The sequence below is a fragment of the Camelus bactrianus genome, chromosome 16 (genome assembly GCF_048773025.1).
Source record: "Camelus bactrianus isolate YW-2024 breed Bactrian camel chromosome 16, ASM4877302v1, whole genome shotgun sequence".
NCBI classification, from domain to species: domain Eukaryota; kingdom Metazoa; phylum Chordata; class Mammalia; order Artiodactyla; family Camelidae; genus Camelus; species Camelus bactrianus.
In genome coordinates, this window is record NC_133554.1 from 59671110 (window position 1) to 59688143 (window position 17034).

Here is a 17034-nt window from a genome sequence, read left to right on the forward strand (position 1 = left end):
GGGGGCTGGCAGCACTGGGGGATGTGCCCAGACGTCCCCTCTGCTGGGAACCCAGCAGCACCAGCTCTCCCAGCCCTCCCGCTGCTGCTCTGAGAGCCACCTGACCCAGAACCTTCCCCAGGGTGTCAGGGTTGCTGATTCTGCTTCGTGAGCGGAGGCTGCTGGCCCTACCTGGCTCTGTCCACACTTAGGTTGGTCCTCAGTGGCCAGGAATGACCCTTCATCTGCTGACGGGCAGGGAATACCCACGGGGCACAGGGGCTCTTCCTGAGGACGGAGGCCGTGGTGGCTGCTGGCTCCCAGCCCCGAGTTCGGCACAGCAGGCAACCTTGACCTTGGGAGGATAATCTACTCCCCTCTATTTACTCTCAGATGAAAAATGACCGAATGTTAGCAAATCAAAACTTGGGGTGATTCGTAAGGCACCTTGTTCAGCGGGAACGGGCTGAGTGGGCGGGATCGGGGCGTGTCCACAGGAGCTGCTTCCTGGCAGGGTGGCGTGGACAGGCCCGGCTACGTAAGCGCGGGGTCTGCGATGCTGTGGTCGGGGTTGCAGGTGAAGGCGATGGTGATGGCATAGCGCGTGCCCCAGCAGACCTTCTCCACCCGGTGCAGGTTCTCGGACCCCGAGGTGAAGAAGGACACCCGACCTGGGGAGAGGAGAGCAGAGGCGGGACCGTCAGGCCGCGGCGGCCCGGGCCCTCCGAGGACGCAGCAGTCCTAAGGAGCCGACAGAACAAACCTGGCGGGAAGGAGGGGGTCGGAGACGAACCAGCAGGCCAACTCTCGTGCAGGACAAGGGGCGCAGCGCCCAGTCCAGCCTGCGGAGCTCTCTGCGGGGCGGCCAGGACGCGGGGGTACGCCCTCTGCTCACGGCCTTTCAGGGCCCACCTCAGGGTCTTATTTCTAATCACACTAATCACACGTGAAGCAAAACCGAACCTGGAAGGGTGATGACGCTTCAACAGTAACTCTGCCCACACGGCGGGAGCAAAGACAGACTCGTGACATTCACACAGGGGACGGCCCACCTAGCTCCAGAAAGGTGAAACTTCCAGGCTCAGAAAGGGTGCTTTCTGGCTTTTCCCCTTCAGTAAACAATTAGATTATCACCCGCTTCTTTAAAGCAGGATTTAGCTCGGCCACTTAGTAACCAGAAATGCAAAGTAACCTCGGGTTTGGAACCCACGTGTCCTTTTCCTCTTCGGCAACAAGCATCCTTGGATGCCTCCCCGAAGCACGTGGCGTGTGACACCCAGGCTTCCCACCAGCAGCTTCTCTGGCTCTTGGTCCATTCAATCCTTGGAGCTGCAGGCCGTCCTGAGTCCCCTGCCCACTGACCTGGCCCCGGGTTGGCCCCACTTCCGGAGCTCACCCCCAAGGGAGGAGAGCCAAACCTGAGCTGTTTCATTCCCTTTCTACGCCTTCTGATGCCCAAGCCACCTTCTGTGGGGATCCAGGGCTACTGCAAGGACTGCCCACTGGCCTGCAGGACTGGCCCTTGGCCGACGGCAACGCTCTGAACCAGCATGAGTGGATGGCCTTGCTGGTGTGAGCTGTCTGCCGCCAGGTGGGAGGGGACACAGCAACGCACCCAAGGAGCCAGGGAGGTGACACCGTGGGGATGGGTGAGCTGCGGCAGCAGGTGAATGGCGTCGGCTCATTCGAGGCGCCCAGGCCAAAGCCAAGGGGCAGGGCTCTGCGAGTCTCAGCTGGGGATGGGCTGGGGCCTGGGCGGCCCGTCAGGAAGCCCCCAAGAGTCCCCCCTCCACACTCCCCACCCCAGGACCCGGGGAGGAGAGGGGACATTTATTGTTCCACACATGCTCGCTGGGCAGCACTGAGTGTCCACGCTGGGACGGGGGCAGTTGGGGCTCTGGGACCACCAGGTCAGGGAGGCCAGTCCCTGGGCTGTTCCAACATTATTAGGTCAGAATCACTGCCCGGACTTAAGCTGCAAGTCGCTGCAGGGGATGGAGGGGAGGCCAGCTCTGGGAACTTGCTCTGTGGTGACAAAAGTGACCGTGGCCACACCCGCCGCCTCCTGTGAGGAGCAGGCTCAGTGGACACCCTGTAACGCAGCACCGGGGAAAGGTCCTGCCCACGTGTCACCTGCTCTCGGCTCCACCGTCCTGTTGGCCCCCTCGTCCATGAACACGAACCGCCCGCCGCCAAAGTCGTCCAGGTAGTCGGAGAGGTACAGCAGTGAGGTGTAGTCAAAGGACCCATAGGTCACCTGCGGGCAAAGCGCGAGGGCGCGTCACCGTCTCTGCTCACAAGAGCGTCCGTGCCTCAGGAACGGCCAGGGCCAGGCCACGCGCTGCCCTCCTGACGGCAGGAAGCCCTCTGCGGAGCCCCGGCCACGCGGTCCTGTCCGCTCCCCGCACAGCCCACAGGCGGTGACTCCAGGAGGCCATGCCACCACCAACCAACAGGCCCCTCCCGCGTCGGCACAGGGAGCCCTTCCTCCAGACGTGGGCCCCAAGCCCTCTTGTAAATTGTGGGAATGCGCCAGCCGTGCAGTGCACCCCTCTACCCACCGCCGAGCGCACAGCTCAGGGACAGGAAGCGTGTTCACACTTGTGCTGCCAGCCCCGCGAGCCGTCACAGCAGCTCTTCGTCCCCCAGGCTGAGACCCTGTCCCGTGAGACACTGGCTCCTCACCCCTAGTGCCCACCCTCCTCCTGTCCGACCCCGTGAACGGGACCCTCCGGAGACCCTGCTTCGGGGAGCCCGACACTGTCTGTCCTCTGCCGGGACGTCCTCCTGGAAGACGGCGGGGCAGTGCACAGGGGGCCCGGGGGATGAAACCTGTGTTTCGGGCTCGTCTGAGCTGGGCCCTCTGCGCCTGAGTGTAACGTAAGCAGGGGGAGCCCCCGTTTGTTCCCTAAGAAGCCCTGGAAGTCGAGTGGGAAGGCAGCCGCAGGCAGGTGTCTGCGGCTCAGGACTTTTTGTGGGTAAGGGATGTCCTATGAGGAAGCTGTTCTCAACGGGAGGAGTTACAGTTTGTCTAAATGCTGATTTAGATCTCTGAGGCAGGGTTAGCTGTCCACAACGTGCAAGGCAGGTGTTGCTTCCAAGGGCGTCGTGCGAGAACTCGCACAAGTTGGCTCCTCGCTAACGAAGGGCGCCCAGGAGATGGGCTCTCTTCTTCACGTGAAGACAATGGCGTGCACCGCAAGGAGTTTCAGTCACGTAAGGACGTTTCCCAGCCTGATGAATCGTTCAGTGAGCAGGTCTGGGGCAAGAGACAAAGTCCAGGGCGCAGCCCTGAGTGCCTTCCCACCGCACCTCTGCACAGCCTGCCTCCCTCACCTAAGCTGTCGGGTCTAGAAATATAGAGCCTTCAGCAATTTTATTGACACCTGGAGGCACCTTGGGAACTGGACACAGCGGCCCGAGGCCAATCTCTGCAGCATGTTTGATCAAGGCTCACAAAATCCAAAACCCCTTCTCCTCCTGCACCCAGCTAGACCCCCATCACCATGACAACAGACGTCCCCTGGGGGGTGGGCTGACCAGAGGGAGGGGCAGCAAGCCGCCACAGGTCCAAGGCCCCCCCGCACCCTCACATGAACTCAGCACCACCGCCCATGGTGCTGGACCCTACGCAGCCTTGGCTCCCTCCGTGCTCCCACCAAGACCCCATCTCGGGGCCCCTTATCCGGCCCCAAATACCTAAGGGACATAAACCTGAGAAGGGCCCAAGGGAGTGCTTCTGCATCGCTGCAGTGGTGAACCCATGTCCATGAGCTGCAGAAAACAGGGGAGACCGGGGGGTGTCCAGGAACCTGACCCTCTCCCACCCACTCAGCTCAGATACGGCAAAGGAGCCCCCCACCCCCCACGCAAACACAGTGACTAGGCAGGTGGCGGGTTGACGAGCACTGAGGGGGGGCGGGGAAGGCAGAGGCCGGCGGGGCTCTACCATGTGGCTGTCCTGAGCCAGAGGCCGGAGAAATCGCGGGCAAGGGGCAGATGCCCCTTCCGGGAGCCCCTCGTGCGGGGCCGTCTTCTTGCTGTGTCCATGCAAGAGCGGCCCTCGGCTTTGACAGCTGCCCTGGCCCGCGGACCCTGTCCCGCAGCCGCCCCACGAGTCACTGTTGACTCATTCTCTCTGCCCGAAGACTTTCTTCCTTATCTTTGAGGCTTGGCCACCGAACCAGGCTCCGTCCAGTGCCGTCTCTTCCTGGTACGTGCAGGGCTGCCCTTCCTCTGCCGGGGGCTCCCTCCCTGTCTGCTGTGCATACCCACCTTTCCTCCACACACATCGTCTCTGCCCCCGACCCCATAAAACCTCGGTTTTCCCTCTGCAATGTCCACATGACCTTACACCCACTGAAGTTCTCAACCCTGGTCTCCTAATGAAACAGCGCATCTGGGCAACGGTTGTCGATGGAACTGGAGCTGTGTGGGGAGAGCAACCGCAAGGCTGGGTTGTGAGCAGTGGATCAGCCTGAACCCCCGATTGACCTTAAGCCCACAGCGGGGGGACGAGCAGACACAGGAGGCCCCGGGGTGATGCCCACACATCCAGCCTGAGCCTCGTCAAGCCCCAGGCGGCTGCCTCAGTTGAAGTTAACTCCTGCAAACACCGGCTTCCTCAGCCTCATGACCGCGTGCGAGTGCTCCCCTCCTCCAGCGCACTCAGACATCGAGATGAAATAAACACATGAGCATCTGACGAATCTCAGGCAGAAGCCCAGTCTGCCAGCTTCTGCCCAAACTCTCCTGGTTATTTTTCACTTCGCTTCCTTTGTTCCAGCCTCAAGAGACACGGGGACTGTCTGGGTCGCCTGCTGGGGTGACCGCCAATAGCCCTCCGCCTTTCCCGGCAGGCAGCTCTCTCTGGGCGGAGCAGAGCTGGGCTTCAGCCCTGCTGGTCAGGGGCAGCGGATTAGGGCTCACTGTGTCCAGAGAACAGTGGGAGACGGGGAAGGGGAATCTGCAGAATCCTGAGCAATTGAGAAATTGACACCCAAAAAAGGTGAGAAGTGGGGTGGGGGCCTCCTGGGGGATGCAGACCGGAGGAGAGACCACCCGACAGAAAGGCCGTTCTGGTGACGCCAGGAGCAGCTCAGGCTTGGGGCCGGGGCGGGGCCGGCGGCTCTGTCTGGGAACCAGCAGTAGAGGGCGGCCCCAGGCCCGGCTGTTGCTAATGTTGCTCCCCTGCCTTCTCCGACCTCCATCACGAGGGAAACGAATGCTGCTTCCTCGACTGCATCACAACCAGAGCCCTGATGGCGCAAACACCGCGGAAGACGCCTGGAAACCCGGAGGGTGCTGGGCTGGGGCGGCAGGCGCACCCGGCCATGCGGGGCCTCACCTTGTCCACATGCGCGTGCCAGTACTCGTCATGGGCCGTCCGGGCCGCCGTGCTGTTGATGCGGGAGAAGAAGGTGGGCTTTGTCAGGTACAGCGAGGACGCGCTGATGCCAAACGCCTGGGCGATCGCCAGCTGGACCTTCTGCCGCACGTCCCTGCCGAGAGGAAACACCCGTCACCCAGAGCTGCGTGGCCGCAGAGGAGAGAATCCTCTACGGGACTCAGTCTGTGCTACGCCACAACGAGACCCAGGCTGGAGAAGCTGGAAAGGTGAACAGATGCACACACGGGTCCCGCACGTGTATGCCGGCGTCTCATGTGCACGCCCAGGAACCCAGGGCCAGTTCTCTTTAGAATGACCCCAGTACCAGGCCAGCTGGGCAGTGGCTGTGGGGACAGCAGGAGCATCAGGGGGTGGGGGGGGTGGCCCTCTGCACACGGCCCATCCACTTCCAAGCAGTGTTGAGGCCTGGGCGGCCCGGCCCTGGGCAGAGGACTGCACAGTGCATGGTCAGGGCTGGGGCAGCAGCCTGACCCAGCAGAGGGGTGCTGGCCCATGGAGACCTGGCCCCTCCCTGGCCTGTCCGGAGCCTGGGCTCCCAGCCCAACTGTGGGCACAGATTACCGCATCAGCATCCACCCCTCCCTGGACTGCAGCCGACCCCCGGGACCAGGCTCCTGGGAGCTGCAGGGAGCTGACTGCCCGGGAGGCCGGACACAGGGAGCAGTGCTGGAAAGGGTAGCTGGGTCTCTCAGGTCCACCTACACACCTCCCTACACACGGACACACTGGACACACATGCACACAAACCTCCCTGCACGCACTGTGCAAACCCACATACATCCACACACGTGCATGACACGTGCCTGCCTGCGCGCGCACACCTGCACGACGGTGCCGCGCTGCCACCCACTCGTGCGCAGATGCGTGCGCTCACAGCACACCTGCAAGTACACCTACCCCGTGCACACGGACGTAATAAACTCGGTCCTCCGCCCGTGTGCCAAGTGACAGGGCCTGAGCACAACAGCCCACAAACCCTCCCCGTGCTTCCACACCACCAGCTGGTCTTCCGCACGCACGGCACTAGGTAGGGGTCCCACCCAGGCCAGGGCGCCAACCCTGGTGACTGGCCTCTTCCATTGACCCCGCAGACTCATCTCGGTGAGCAGAACGTTTATCTGTGTCAACAATGGCGTTCGCGGAAACTCCGCTGAACCAACAGCGACATTCTAGTGTTCCTGCCCTTCAGGAGGGAGCGAGACGTGTGAACGCAACGTCTCTCATCAACTAAGTCGTAGAATTACTCTCCGAATGTCAGCTATTTCCCCTGCTTCATTTATCTTCGAGCCTTGACGCTATGCAGGCTGCATTATCCACATCTGAGTTCAGCAAACTGGAAGAACTTAACATTCGTGACACCGTCCCGCTTTCCTCAAACAACGAACGCCTTCTAGGGTGGCGCCCGGACAACCGAACAGGTCTCCTCTCAGAGCTGACCCCTTGTTTTGCTCCGAGCAGAGGCCATCTTTCCCGGTTTCTCTGTTGTTTTCTGCTTTTCTTTCCTGGTTTCCTCCCTTTCTTCCTCCAGGCCCCTCATGCTCACCACTGGTCACGTTGACCCCAACTTACTGTTTCTGTGGGAAGTCACAGGGAGGGCCCGTCCCCCGGTCCCTGTGACCTCAGCTGCCCACCGAGGACTGTCCTCTAGTTTTCAGACTCCGGCTTCCTTTGTCACAGGGTACAGTGTCCCCAATGTTCAGGTGACAGATGGTAGTGGAGAAAGCCTGGCCACGATGTGTGGTTTTACTTTCTGCACCATCCAGAAGAAGTCGGAAACAGTGGCTGAGAGTCAAATGACGCTGTCCTGCCGTGGTGGCAAGAACTCTGCTCCCGAGGCCGCACTGTCTCCACAACAACCCAAGGGGCTTCCAGGATGTTTGCCCTAAACGCTCACCACGAAGCTAGACCTCAGACCAGTTCCTTCCAGCTGCACGAGATCAACCAACGGGTGCCGTTTGCACTCTGTGTGGTTTATCAGAGCCCTTCGTGGGAGATGGGCAGCTCCTCTGAGATGTCACTGCTGTCAGAGCTCCCCCAAACTCTGCTCTCTTTTTCTGACAATCTAGACCATACGTGTGATCACACGGATGTCCTGTGTTGGTAATATTCCTGTCGTGTCTCAAATGCTCAACCATTTTTAAGAACAGAACATAGGGCATTAAAAAAGATTCTGGTGGTCCCTCTGAACACCGCCATTTATGTTATAGATGCTTTGATGGTACGTTTTTGGAAGTTTGAATCATTTTATTTAATTATTTCACTGTAATTGTTTTAATTAGTTAATTATTAGCTACTAACTATCCAGTTATTTTAATAATTGTGTTTTCTTGTTGGAACTGATTGGTGAGGTTCCTCCTGTTTCCTCTTTGATGATGACAAACAGTCCTGGGCTTCTGTGGACAAGACGGACATCCCGGTGAAGTTGTGCTGGCCCGCCCACCTCCTTCTCCCACGAGCACTGGCTGCGCCCAGCGTTCCAGCCTCTGGTCACATGGTCGACTTGGTTTCCACCCCAGGAACACCAGCTGTTCCGTCTGCCCCGACTCCCATGTTGCAGATGCCCGGGGCCGCGGGGCCCTCGCGACGGTCGGACTGCAGCTAGGATGGGCGTCCCTCCTCTCTGCAGGCCCGGATGTGCACGACTGTGCGACTCAGATGGGGCACGGGGCCACTGCTTTCCCTTCATTCTGGGTGTTCACTTCTGTTCCACAGAGTCTTGAATTTATAAATATCAAGACGCTGCCGCACACTTTCTACTAAACAAGAGTGAACCCATCAAACCATGGGTCCCAGCAGCACGGCGGGTCACGGTGGTCATCACAGACAGGCCCAGCGCTTCCCCAGGTGTGCGGCCAGCCGGGGCGACACCAGCCTCGTCCGCGGTCTCGACGGCAGTGTCGGGACCCTCTGCTCACGGCGCGCAGGACCAGCCGCTGGAAGGGCGAGTCCCGCCGGAGCCTGGCCTTGGCTGACGGTACTGCTTACTGCTCACCCCGCCCGCGGTCAAGAGTGGAACCTTGTCCACAGCAGGAGCCTGGGCTTCACGCTGCAGCTGCTTCTGTGGTAACGTGGCTCCAGCCGGTCATGGGCCCTGGTGGCTGGCGGCGGAGGGGCAGGGCCGTGGCGCTAAAAGGGCAGCAGGGCTCCGCGGCGCCTTACAGACCGACACAGGTGAGTCACTCCACGGGACCAGACACGCCCCTGGGTGAGCGAGGCCAAACGCAAGCCTGAGCAGGACAGTGGGTGCCTGGTGTCGGTTCCTGGGGCCTGCACTCCGGTGCTCGGTGTCAGGGGAGCTAGGCGACGGTCCTCGGGGCCCCCCTGCGCCACCTCTCAGAACTGTGTGCGACCTTGATGATCTCAGAACGAGGAGCTGAGTTAAGATAGCAAGCGGCCCAGGTCTGTGAGGCCGCTGCCTGGGCGGGAGGGCTGAGCCTGTGACACGAGGCCCTGGGGGTGCGTGGCGTGGCCCTGGCAGGGCCCACGGCTGCTCACGACACCCTCGCAAGGCCTCTGGGCCCACCCGGGCGGGCTGTGGCTCTGCACCACTTCCTGACTGATGGGAAGCGCTTCAGCTTAACATCCACTGCCCTCCCAGGAAATTCCGGCCAGATGTCGGCCCAGCCCGGCCTGAGGAGAGAGCCAGGACCCGGCCGCCCTGCGCCCGCACCACTCCCAGCCCCGCCAGCCACCTTCCCCACCCGAACCCGGTGGTCGTCCCCTCCTCACCGGTACAACTGGAAGTCCTCTTCTGAGAAGACAGTTTGTATTTTATCCCCAAAATACCTGTGGGAAAAAAAAAAGGAGCATTAACAAATGAATCGTTCTGTTAATGTTTCCTTATTTCCCTTACGTCCTTCCTCCGCTGACCAGCGTCCCACAGCCCAGCTGGTCCTCATCATCTTGGAGCCGCTCTTCCCATGATACCTGCGGGAGCAGGAGGGGGCGCTCGGCACCTGGCAGGTGGGGTAAGATTTATCAAGGCCAGGGGTCTCTGGCTTCCCCTGGCCCTAGGGGAGGGTCAGAGCCCCAGCTCTGAGGGGCCCGGCTAGCCGTCACCACTCCCACCTCTCTCTCTGACCCAGCCCCTCGGCCCGTCCTGAGAAGCCCCTGCTGATGCACTAGACTGTTCCCTAACGAATGGAAAGCAAGGATGCCGCCCCTCGGAAGGGCTGCACAGCCTGGTCCTCGCCCAGCCACAGCTTGATGGCAAACATCACGGTCTGCCCGAGACTGGAGCCGCTCCATCCCAGATGCATAAGCCTCACGTGGGGGTCGCCGGCTAAGAAACGGGCAGAGACCTCCCCCACCAGGTTCTTACCTGTACAGGTTCACAAAGTGCTTTCCGACAGACAGGGCCCCAGAGTGCAGGTCCAGGATGGACGCCTGGAAAAGACGTTGGCAAGCGGTGTGAGGGCCAAGACAGAGCTTTGAAGGCCACCGTTAAACTCGGGTTTCTGAGACCCGTCCTCGCACACCCAGGTCAGGGAGACGGCGCACACCGGCGGGGTTTCGAGACGCCTGGACAGAGGCGTGTGAGGGGGATCTTTCTCTGCGGCCCTAAGAATGAAGACTCGAAAGTTCTGAGAACAGCCCACAGATGCAGTTCCTCCAAACAGATCCCAGGACTCTTGTGGCTGAATCACAAGCCCCTCCCCTGCTCTGCTGAGGGACAGCCAGCACCCGATTGGCTCCTGTTTACGTACAATTTGACAAGTTTCGATGTTGACGTTTACCCTCAAAACCACCCCACTCTCGGGAGAGTAAACACACCACCCCCCAAACTTACTTGCACCCTCTGTACCCCTGGCCCTCCCCAGGCAACCACTGACATGCTTTCTGCCACAGCAGACTGGACAGTTTCTAGAGCTTGTGCCCTGGAGTCTCACAGGTGCACTGGCTCTCAGCCGGGGCCCCTGCCCTCAGCGCCGCCACCCTGCGGCCCGCTCACATGGGTGCTGGCACCCGCCGTCCACTCTGTCCTCGGGGAGCACTCCGTGTCTGGCTGCCTCACCTGGGGGCCCGTTCCCCATTGAGGGCTGCTCCCCACGAAGTGGCTGTGGCACTGGTGGACGCTTCATCATGGGGGGCTCTTAGTCTCCCGGGGAGGCACCCGGCCCATAACTTAAAAGGAACCGCCAGGGCATCTCCCGCCCCTGCCCGCCCTGCCTCCGCGCGGCCTTCCCTGCACCCCGGCCAAGGTGGGCACCAGCACGGACCACCTCCACCCTGGCTGAGTGTCTCTTCTCACTGAGGCAGCGACCAGCCCAGGGCTTGGTTTGAACATGACTTGGGCTTAAAAAATGTTAACTGCAATTAAAGGCATCAAACTTGGCTGATTCATCACAAGACAACTTCTCAAGTGAATGCTGAGCAGAGTAAAGGATGAGTCCGTGCACAAACAGGTCTTTGACAAATACTCCCCCCGAACCGAACCAAAGCAGAAGCTGAACGGTCAGAACTCGAGAGGAAAGCGTTTGCAGAACAGAAGAGTCACAGAGGTCATCACCAAGCTACACGGGGGAAAGGGTGGGCTCCCCCAGCCCCACATGCTGGGCGAGGGGACCCCCACACGGGAACTCAGCCCAGTGGAAGGTGCACTGGCCTGAAAGCAGCAGCAACCCCGCCTCTAGCGCTGGAGGCCGGAAGGGTGGGATTGAGGTGTCAGCAGGGCCCCACTCCTTCCGAGGGCGTCAGGGAAGGATCCTCCTTGAGTCTTTGGGCTCCTGGTGGTCCTAGGCGTCCCCGGGTTTGTGCCATCACTCCGTCTCTGCCTCTGTCTTCCTACGGCCTCCTCTTCAATCCCACTCCTCCCCTCCCTTCCTCTCACAAGGACTCTTGTCACTGGACTGCGGGCCCACCTCGTAGTCCAGGATGATCTGTCTTGAGACCCTACCTGAACGACAGCAGCAAAGACCCTTCTCCCCAGTGAGCTCCCTTCACAGGTTCTGGGTGGACGCACCTTTCAGGAACCACCGCTGGACCCCCGCCGACTCACACGGTGGACGACAGTCCCCACGCAGCGTCTGCGGGGCCTCCTCCACCCGGCACCTCCGCACCGTTTCCCCGCAGCTCCTCAGCACGCCCCGGCTGTCCCTGCCCAGGGCTTCCCTCCTCACTGGCTCTGCTGGTCCCCTGCTCTGTCTGCTCCCTGCCTGTGACCTCCGCTGGCCCCAGACCGGGGTGCCTGACGTGTGGGTGTGACTGGAGGCAGGCCGGCTGTGACACACCGTGAAGGGAGGGGCACTCTGCCACCAGGAGTGGGACCTGCGAAGCCCCTCGGGATGGGGGGAGAGCAAAGTCAAGGGGGTGACAAGCGGCACACGACTCACCCCTCCGTTGGATCCTCCGAGGGAGAGCCCCTTCTCGGCTACGCTGTGGGGAGGAGAAGCTTGAGTCAGGATTCAGTGAAGGCCTGCGCACCTCGGCACACGTCAGTCAGCACGGTGACCATGTCGTGCTTACAACAAAAGCACACGCTTAGACAAAGGACCCGACTCTCGGGCTAGGTGAGTAAGCGGTAACATTTGTCACCGTCTCGTTACCAGCACGTGGCATGGTCTGGGAACGAGAAGGCTTAGCTTCCGTCCTCAGCACAGGGACCTGCTGCTGAGTCGAACGGCTGAGCTGCCCCAGCGGGTCCCTCTCCCGCCATCACAGGCTGGGGGCAGCCTTTAATCGCCAGCGGGGTGCGGGGCACAGGCCCCGTGCTGGCCACGCGGGACCTCACAGGACCACGCGCCTCACTGAAGATGCGGGGCTTCCAGTGCCTTTGGCTGAGGCTTCATGGCCACCCGGGGAGCCAGGGGATGGACCCTCCCTCACACCAGGGACCCCCACCCAACGAGCCCGGCAATGACATCTGCAAACAGGAGTGTCTGCCCTCTGGGACCCCGAGCTCAGCACGTGGGCCAGACGCCGCTCCACCTGGCGCCTGCTTGTGTCTTAGTCCTTGATGGAAAACCAAAGCTCTGAGATCTCGTCTTTGAAAGATGGGGCCCCCATGCCTGATGGGCACATAGCCCCCCCAAACCCAGCGGGCCAGAACCGCTTCCCCTGGAGCGGGCCCAGGCTCCGGAAGGTTCTGTCAGCAGCTGCGTCATGGAGGGCAACAGCCTTTCCTCCTGGAAACCAGAAAAGCCCAGCTCTGCCTTGAAAGTGCACAAGGGAATTCTTAGGGAATTCTAAATGAATTTCTTTACATTTACACCCCCGTTTCAGTGGTCATTCCCTGCTTCCCACCCCCAGCCCCACTCTCCTGCTCCTTCAGGACTGAGATGTGTGTACCTGCGAATCCTCCGGGCTTCGTCCCTGGTGATGACAGCATCGGAGATGCCCCGGCCACACTTCCTCGGGGAGCAGCCTGGAGGGTCGAGCCAGGGTGAGACGCTGCCCCACCGAACCCCGACAAGGAGCTGCTGCATTTGTGAGGGACTCACCTGCAGGCGGCCTCTGCCCCCAGGGACAAGGGAATTCTGTGGGATGGGGCCTTGCCTTCCACGAGATTAGGGATGGGATTTGCAGCGGTGACTGCTCAGTATAGGCACACCCCCTGCAGCACACGCCCCATCCCACTGGGCCTGCGTGTTTCTGGAGGCCCCACGCCAGGCAGGTCATTCCGGGAGCACCAGGCGCTGCGCCCACCCTTGGGAAGACAGCCCAGAGATGACATCTACCACATTCTAGAACCATCACTGACTGCAGAGCCAGACTCGTCGGAAAGTCCCTCCAGGATGACCAAAGCTGTGCCTGTAACTCTAGTCACTGTCCTTCCACGGGGCCCGGCAGTGCTGCCCCAAGGAGCCTACCCGGCCTCCCTCTGCCTCTGCACCTAGGACTGCAGGGAGGAGGATGGGGGCTCGGATGGGGACGGGGCCAGGGTCAGGGTGGAGTCGCAGTGGAGACCCGACCTCAAGGCTCCCAGTGACTGTGGACGGGGAGGCAGGGGTCCATGAGGACAGACCGCACACACTGTGGACTAGGAGACACGCCGAACTCCACGGCAACCGTTCAGATACCCACACTTTTCCAGGGACACACGGAACACTAACAAAAACGTGTTAACCCAAAAGGGAAGTCCGAACCAGCGTCACAGGCTCTGTGTCATGCAGGCTACCTTCTCCAGCTACGAGCAAAACCCCTGCCTCTTGAAGCTGTAAAGTCCAGCAGTGACACAAGAATGAGTGTCAAAAGCACGATTTGGGTGAGGCAGCGAGTTGTGCGCAGCGACAGCCTTGCTGCGCAGACAGGCGTGCACAGACTCCAATCAGCAGACACGCCGCCCAGCACACAGGCCCCCGTCAGCCGAGGGGGCAGTCCAGAGGCTTTAACGTCCACTCCAGCTGTTTTTTTCGGTAAAGCATACACCCCCAAGTTTACCTCTTAAACTGTCCTTAGCATACAGTTCAGGGGCATTAGCTACATTCACACTGTTGGGTAGCCACCACCACCACCGTCTCCAGAACTTCCTCATCTTCCCAACGGCAACCCCCTCCCCATCTACACTAACTCTCCCGCCCCTTCCAACTGTTTTTAATGTTAATAAATTATTAAATGGGTAGGAAGAAAAACTTGTCTTCAGCTCTAACCACTGAGAAGTACTTTCTCAAAAGTTGGGACTTCGGAGGGAAAAAGCTGACTAAGACAGAGAGAGAATCCCGACGACAGAAGCCGCTCCTTTCCTGGCCCCTGCGGGGAAAGGCGGCCTCCATCCGCGTCCCTGCCAAGGGGCTCACAGGCCTGCGGTCACCCAAACCCCGACTCTGCGTGTCACAACAGCACCCCCTGGTGGAGGGACTCAGCAATCTTTTCTTGGTTCAAGGTTCAAGTTCAAAGCCTTGCACTGAATTCTTTAAAATCCCGTTGCTCTGGCTAGGTTTTCAAAAGTGCTGCCCGCCTCAGAGCAGGCAGGCGCCAGGATGGGACACACAACGGGGGGAGGGCCTCTGGGACTGACGTCCCCTGTTGCAACATTTTCTGCTGCGACAACACTCTGAGACACTCCACAGAAAACGCCTTTTCTGGGTTCAACTTTAGCATTGTTACCTTTCCAATTCTGTTACATCCTTCCAGGCAAACCATCTCCTCCATCAGATAGCGCCCCCTGTGTGGGGCACCTCCGTGAAACACGCCATAGCCTGGGCAGAGAGGCCTGGGCAGTGACCGGTGGGCCTGCCCCTGCACCAGCAGGGCCTGAAACACCTGCACTTCCTGGACCTGGTGTGAACTAACCAACCTGGAGGCCAGGGAGGGCACTCGCCACCCACTCCCACTACTTTCAACCTGATTCCCACCAATTCATTGTAGTAAAAAAAGATGCATTTTGAATTCAACAAATTCCTTGTCAAGAAGCTGCTTTTTCCTGGATCACCTCGGCATCACGTACCTTCAAACCTTCGGTGACTGTCATAGTCCTCAGAGCAGGGCACCTCGATGAACCTGCCTGGCAGGACCTCGCTTTGGAGAGCTAGGACCTCAGTGATGCCATCCTCGCCCCCTAGGCTGCCCCAGAGCAGGAGAGCAGCGAGTGAGGTGCAGGCTCCCAGGACAGCAGCTCTCAGCCACTTCCTTCGCATGTCCCAGGGCCCCCGGACACTCTTGGTGCTGAGAATAGAAAACCGTGGTCACCCAAATGCACCTGCGTGAGCTGAAAAGGCAGCCCACCTCAACCAGAGACCATGACTATGACCAGAGACCACACCCACACTTAGTTTCGGCCTTAAACTGTTCCCACACAGACCCTTGTCAGAGCCGCTCTCAACCAAGCCAGAGGCACTCGCCAGGATGGATGGAAGTGGAGGGGAAGGTGGGGGGGATTTGGTGGGGAAGGTGCCCCCCACCCCACATGGCTGGGCAGGACTCACTGTGCCCCCAGAGCAACAAGATGAGCCTGTCTGGGGGTTGGGGTTCCTGGCAGAGTGGCACTGATCATGTTGCCTGCATTAGAAAATGACTGCCACAACCCCACACATGTGCCCCTGGTGCACATGCGCACATACACAGACATACAATGTGAACTAAGTTAAGTGTGAGTCAAACCCATTTTACTAAAACCACCAGCCAGCCAGGAAGAAAATACAAGTCCAACAAATGATTTGCAAGTAAGACACTTTCTGTGCCAGCCAGGCTAACTGGGGGGTTCACACTGCCTGTGCAGCTGTTGCAGGCATGTCTGTATGTGTGTGCACACGTGTGCCTGTGCATACACGTCTCTCTGTGTTTGGGTGACGTATACGCATGCATACGTGTGTCTATGTATGTGCACGTGTGCTCTGCTATCTAAGAAAATCATGCAGGGCTTGAAGGACTGGGAGCAATGAGAAGAGAGATCCAGTCACCCTTCCATGGAGGTGCACCTTGTTTCTTCAAGTATATGATTAATTCCTAAAAAGCAGGAGGCTGCTTTTTTTTTTTTTGTATGTCCCGCCACACTTTGAATTGCTGTATAAATAACACCCAGATTATGATTAAATAAGTCCCAAGGTGGCACAGCTCAGTCAGACCATGCTGGGTGCGCACACGATCATTTAAAACAGGGAGTACAGATGCCCAGCTCACAAAGACCCCCACCCCTAGAACTGCTGTCCAGCATCCAGCCCACCTAGCCTCCTCTGATTAGACCAGGGTGGACACCTAACTCCAGCGGGCCCATCATTTCTCTTCCCCAAGAATTCCTAACAGAGGGAGACTGCCAGCTCCTCTCAGCCACAGGCGGCTGGAACCCTAAACTACAGGGGCAAAGCCGTGGGGGACACGTTCTCCTGGGACACCCCGGCTGCTGGGACAGAAAGGGATGGAAAGGGAGGTGCAGAGACGAGAGGGGAAAACAGCCTCCTGGGCCATATTCGAACGCCCCTTCCCCTCGGGGGTCTCCTCAAAATAAGCACCCCTGTCCATGGTAATCTGGCTCAAGCAGCACCCCGAGAATCTTGCCAGAACGGAAGAGGATTTGGACGGGACAAGCGCGACGACACAGTGATTCGTCCCGGAGTGATTAAAATACACTCTGGCCTGAAAGCTTCGGGCAGACTCCCCTCGAAGGCTACGTGTGAGCTCACGTACTCATTCATTGGGTCACTCAACGAGGAACCCCCATGTGCACACCCTAAGGAAAGCACGCAGAGACCAGACGACGGGGCCGCGGAGCCCCGTCCCCGTGCGGGAGGCCCGGCGCGGAGCCCTCGGTACCCACGGGGGAGGGGCGTCGGGGAAGGTTTCCCACCCCGCTGCCCTCCCCCTCCAATCGCGCGCCCCGGGCGTGATTCTGCAGGCCACGCCCTTCGGGTAGACCACGCCCTCTAGGCGTGCGGTTCGCCCAGCACATGCCACGCCCCTCGCGATCGGGCCTCACCCACACTACAGCCCCGCCCCCAGAAGAGGCCCCGCCCCCGCCCCGCCCCTCTCGGCCAGGCCCCACCCACCCCGTCCGCCTGCTCCCCTCGCCGCCCAGTACCTGCTCGGTCGCCGGCGCTCGGCCGCCCCGCTGCCCTCTGGCGCCTTGGGCGCGCCCCTCCGCTGAGGTGCCATCGGCTAGGCCGCCGGGGAGCCGGGCCGAACGTGGGAGCCGCCGCGAGCTGGGACGAGCGCCGCGAGAGGGAGCGCGAGGCCGGCGCGGCCAGGGACACGAGCGACGCGCTCGGCCGTCG

The 17034-nt window shown here is 60.3% G+C and overlaps 1 protein-coding gene across 1 annotated transcript; it reads right to left on the reverse strand.

The window, feature by feature from the left end:
• Positions 1-329: 329 nt before the first annotated feature.
• OGFOD3 (2-oxoglutarate and iron dependent oxygenase domain containing 3) lies at positions 330-16981 on the reverse strand. Its single transcript, XM_074344077.1, has 9 exons — positions 16842-16981; positions 14775-14992; positions 12677-12752; positions 11722-11764; positions 9711-9775; positions 9119-9175; positions 5327-5480; positions 2113-2236; positions 330-650 (listed from the first exon to the last, which is right to left on the reverse strand). Exons 1-9 carry the CDS (start codon positions 16913-16915, stop codon positions 514-516), a joined length of 948 nt encoding a protein of 315 aa, XP_074200178.1. The 5' UTR covers positions 16916-16981; the 3' UTR covers positions 330-513.
• Between the last annotated feature and the right edge of the window lie 53 nt (positions 16982-17034).

Excerpts from the sequence above, each read along its gene's own strand:
- OGFOD3 (XM_074344077.1), bottom strand. The coding sequence starts at position 16,915 with ATGGCACCTCAGCGGAGGGGCGCGCCCAAGGCGCCAGAGGGCAGCGGG. Across the intron at positions 11,765-12,676 it reads GAAGCCCGGAGGATTCGCAG|CGTAGCCGAGAAGGGGCTCT; the intron begins GTACACACATCT and ends TCCTCCCCACAG. Across the intron at positions 651-2,112 it reads GACGGTGGAGCCGAGAGCAG|GTCGGGTGTCCTTCTTCACC; the intron begins GTGACACGTGGG and ends TCCTCTCCCCAG.